Source organism: Vigna radiata, unplaced genomic scaffold (genome assembly GCF_000741045.1).
Source record: "Vigna radiata var. radiata cultivar VC1973A unplaced genomic scaffold, Vradiata_ver6 scaffold_273, whole genome shotgun sequence".
Classification (NCBI taxonomy): Eukaryota; Viridiplantae; Streptophyta; class Magnoliopsida; order Fabales; family Fabaceae; genus Vigna; species Vigna radiata.
Window position 1 is genome coordinate 260869 of NW_014543808.1, and position 4873 is coordinate 265741.

At 34.0% G+C, this 4873-nt stretch overlaps 1 protein-coding gene and 1 long non-coding RNA gene across 3 annotated transcripts; one reads left to right on the plus strand and one right to left on the minus strand.

Moving 5' to 3' along the window:
* Window positions 1-7: 7 nt before the first annotated feature.
* Window positions 8-1296, minus strand: LOC106754844 (pantoate--beta-alanine ligase). The gene is made up of 2 exons (XM_014636910.2): window positions 581-1296; window positions 8-245 (listed from the first exon to the last, which is right to left on the minus strand). Exons 1-2 carry the CDS (start codon window positions 1145-1147, stop codon window positions 105-107), a joined length of 708 nt encoding a protein of 235 aa, XP_014492396.1. The 5' UTR covers window positions 1148-1296; the 3' UTR covers window positions 8-104.
* On the plus strand, window positions 1142-4030 carry LOC111241182. Of its 2 annotated transcripts, XR_002666994.1 has the most exons (5): window positions 1142-1234; window positions 1900-2099; window positions 2634-2674; window positions 3321-3478; window positions 3815-4030. It is a non-coding gene; the product is annotated as an uncharacterized LOC111241182 (long non-coding RNA). The 2 variants fall into 2 exon arrangements; XR_002666995.1 differs by lacking the exons at window positions 2634-2674; window positions 3321-3478; window positions 3815-4030 and adding an exon at window positions 2378-2626.
* The last annotated feature ends 843 nt before the right edge of the window (window positions 4031-4873 follow it).

Below are 4873 nucleotides of genomic sequence, written 5' to 3' on the forward strand. Positions count from 1 at the left end.
CAGCTGAAAGTGAAGTGGATGAGATAAGAAAAGCTCTGGAACATAATCTTTACATATTCTTTCGAGATGCTTTACAGTTAAATGTCACTGCTGGCTTTGAGCAGTTAAAAATAATTGGTTAAACTAAATACCTTTTTCCTCTCTTCAGGTGAAAGGTGCACATTACGTGAACTCATTGCCANGCCATCANTCTCACGTGTTATTTCAGCACCGATCACTTTTATGGAAAAATCAAGATCTCGAACCTACAAAAAATCACTAATCAGTCAGTCTACGAACCAACATCTAACACAGTAGTAAGTAAGCATAGCATAAACAAATTTGGTTGACAATGCTAACTTCATAGATTTTTCATTAACGACTGACATTGTTCCCTGAGAACTAGGTACGATATCAACGTTAATGTGTCATAATTCAGTTACCAATCTACTATTAAGTTGTATAATCATTATTTTAGTTCTATCAGGAACTAAAGTAACACCTATTTGATATNCATAAATTGTCATTTACCCTGTTTAAACAAAAAATATTATTTCTTTTCCTATAAATCAAAACAGAAAAGCTCTGAGAAATTGGTTACCATCCTCTGAATAACTCTCAACTGCTGATAATCCTTTTTCCCGAACACAGCCAGATCCGGTTCCACAATGTTGAACAATTTGGTCACTATAGTAGCCACCCCTCTGAAGAAAATGGGCCTACTCTTCCCACACAATCCCACTTCTAGCTTCTCAACCCTCANCCAAGTCTCGTGTCCCGACCCATCACCATCAACGCAAGACGCCGCCGGGCCACCTCCCTCACCCGCCACGTCACCACTATTATGTCCATAATCATAAAGATTGTGGGGGTGGAAGACGACGTCGACGCCGCCGGGCAGCGCGGCGAGTTTGCGGAGGTCGCCTTGGAAATCNGAGGGGTAGGTGGAGAGGTCCTCGGAGGGCGCGAACTGGCCCGGGTTGACGTAGATGGAGACGGCGACCACGTCGCAGAGNGAGCGGGCCTGGGAGACGAGAGAGAGGTGGCCCGCGTGGAGGAAGCCCATGGTGGGGACAAACCCAATTAGCTTGCCTTGGGCCCGCATGGAGCGAGACCAGTTTCGCATCTCGTTCTTGTCGGAGATCAACTTTGGGGTTGTTGTGGCCATTCCACTCCGAATGAAATGGAACCAATGATTGTGTGTTTCCTAGGAAAAACTAACTAGAACGATAGCTGAAACAAATGACACTACAGAGTAAGGTTTTGGTGCAATGGATTTTAGAGTGTTTTTAAATGTTGGGAATGANTGTTTTGTCATATGTCATCTCATTTGTTCTTTTTACCTAATCTATGTCATATCATATAACATATTTAGATAATTCAATGTTCAGTAGGATAAAATGTTCTCTTTTTTTCTTTAAATATTGATATGCATACGATTGAATGACAATGGAACATTTATACAATTCGAAAATAAGAGGTGAATTATAAGTTAAAACTTTGTTTTGAGATATTCCGCTATCTCTTCTATTACCGATGGTTGCGGCATGAGGATAAGATTTAAATAATTCATTAGTTAACTTATATTATATATAGCAGAATGCTTATGTGAATATAACAGAGCAATAACTTTGATATGCATGTTAGTTTATATTTTCATGGTCTGTTGAAAATGGGAAACAAAGTTTGCTAGAATAAACATGAGTTTTGTGGAGGTCTTTTGATTTTTATTTTATTTTTTTGTATTGTGAATGTTTGAGGTTCCTAAATTTTCATCTTCACCTTAACTAGTTGTTATATTCGTTGACAGGAGATATGCTTAATTTATTATAATAAAATTGCCTATATTGGAAGTTACAGTTTCATCAGAAACTGTGCTGACTGCCGGGGCAATTAACCTCTTCTTNCATCTTGATGCAGGTTGACATTTTGGCTGTCTAATTCTATTGTGCTGAGAACAATTATAAGCAAAACTACCAAAGACATGACACCATCTAATACTTCTGGATCTAGAACAAAAAGGAAGAATGGAGAGGTGAAAGTTGGAAAGGTAACACAACCACTAATATGGAGAGGGTTCTCTCCTAGGAAAAACGATTACATGGCTTTTGAGAATGGAGGTATAGGTAACACAACCACTAATAAATTCTGGCTGTTGCAATTTGCCAATTTCTTTAATCAACTCTGTTGTGAATTTCTTTCTTTCTATCTAACTTTTGCATTAGAAATAAAACTTTTGGTTTTATTGCCTTTGGTTTAGTTTGGCCTCCCCACTATCATGTATTTTGTTTTATTATATCTTTATAGAGTTCTTGGTGTGCTACAAGTGATTGATATAAGCTGAGGTGCTGACCTAGTTAGGATTTTAATGTTGTTTGCATCTTCCTTTTCTTGCTAGCCATCATTCGTACAAGGAACTTTGCTGAGATGGATATATGATTCAAATTGGTGACATGACAGTGCAGTTAATTGTTGCTATCAACTAAGTTTGTTTGGATATCAGTTATTTGTTTCAGTTTTTCTCTTAGCTTTTCTTGCTTTTAGTCTAAGGATCAATTAACCATATATAGCCACTTTNCTTTTCAGAACTAAAACAAGAAGTTTTACTATCATCATCTAGGTTTATATATCTCATTGGTTTTCTATTTTTACAGGGTATCTCCGTGGATGCATGTGGGTGTTTCAAAACAGCAAGGTGTGTGTGTATGTGTGTATATATATATATATATATATATATATATATATATATATATATATATATATATATATATATATATATATTAATATTGTGTTTGCTGCCTTTGGTCTTATTTTGTTTACTCACTGACTTACTGTAATTGGACTGAATTGGATTGTAAAGTTACATTCTATAGTTTCTCCTAAGACATTATAGGTCCAAATGATGGGATGTGAGCATGCTTGATGNGTTTGGTGATAAAATCTTTAGTTGGAGTGAACTGTATACGTAATTCGTGAGTTGTGTCCTGTTGCAATAAGGCATAGATGCGTATATATGGACAAAGGTGAATTTTTGAGTTGAATGAAACTGCTGATACTCTATATGGGCCAATTCAGTGCTTAGACCAAACTCAGGCACTTGTATATATGGAAAACTCTCANAGACCTGTTATCTCATGGTACTTGATTCCTGTTAACAGATTTTCTGTGAGAAGTAAGCATAGACCGAACAAAGCCATTTANAATTTTTCTTTTTGATTTCAAATTCTCATTAATGTTCTTCCATATACAGATTTGAAAAATTGGAGGGAAGGCCTTTTTCAATATCTGATTCTGATTATTTTGTGTTTCATTCTCCATATAACAAGGTAATTGTCATGCAGGAATTTTTTCACCATATTTGGAATGAAAACGAAAAGGCAGAGAAGTATGTCATAACACCACCTACNATGACTCTACATAATTGCTTTCTTGATGTATTGTAGCTTGTGCAGAAAAGTTTTGGCCGGCTATACTTTAATGACTTCATGAGAAATCTCAGGTTTTTGTATCTGCTACCTTATATTTCATGCATTTTTAATTCAAGGTTCCAAGCATAGAATGCCNTTGATCCTTTTGACAAGATAACTGTTACTTCTACCTTCAATATATTTTCTTTCAATAATAAGCCAGTAGAAGCCTTTTACCCCTGAGATTTTAATTGAATATACTGGTCAATTTTTTCTTTCATGACATTCATCGTGCTTACTAGAAGAAAAAAAAAGATTATTGAACCATGAAAACTGTTGTATATGAAACATAAAAGTACTCTGCTAGTTTGAAATTAACGTCTTTGAATCCTAATTTTGTGTTTCTCAAATATGTTGTCTGGTGCCAGTTTTGTTAATGAAGCTGTCANGGAGACCCTTGCACCATATGGTTCCTTATCCTGTGATGAGACACTACATCTCTTTATACAGCATTTGCATCTCTTCTATTTATGAAGCTTTTTTAAATATATAACTGGGTAACTATTATGTTATATAGTAGGTATCTCATGAAGGAAATGTGTCACATAATGAATATAACGAAGAAAAAGAACCTTAGATATCTTTTTCTTTAATTTTTCGTATTGAACATCTATGTCTCTAATTTTTAGTATTGAACATTTTTCTCTTTGATTTTTAGTATTGAACATCTATGTCTTTAATTTTTAGTATTGAACATCTATGTCTTTAATTTTTAGTATTGAACATTTTTTTCTTTAATTTGTAGTATTGAACATGGGTTGTCTTTAATTTTTATAGTATTGAACATCTTTGTCTTTAATAATATATGTTGAACAATATAATTTACTTTTATATAACAATATTTCATTTTAGATTATATTATTTGATTATCTTGATATTAAAACCAAATTTATCATAATCCAATTTTACCATAATAAAAAAAATGATCAGGATGCATTTCCGACAGTTTTGGATAAAACCTTTCAAATGTAAGACTCCAATTTTCGAGATGTTATAGTAATTTTTTTTTCAAACTTTTATGAAAGATAACAATCTTTATTCGATTTAAATATAAAGATTTAAATTGCGGAAGCAAAGCATAACCATAAATGTAGTTCGAAAATAATATCTCTTTTACATAAGAATATCAAGTTTGAAAACTTTTCAATAATAGAAAAGAATAATAATTTCCCTAAACATAATTCCCAACTCTCGTCCGCTACTTTAATCCGGTCTTGTCTGCAACGCTATCTACTCCCGTACAAGTACGATCATCGTAGGTGGAAACCATAACCACAACGCACAAGGGTGAACAATCAGAAATATCATAACACACAAAAATACAATAATAATTTTAAATAGTTAATAGTTTAATCATAAACATATTTCATCACCGCAATAGCAACACAACCACATCGTTCATAAACCAATTCATTAAGAATCGACAT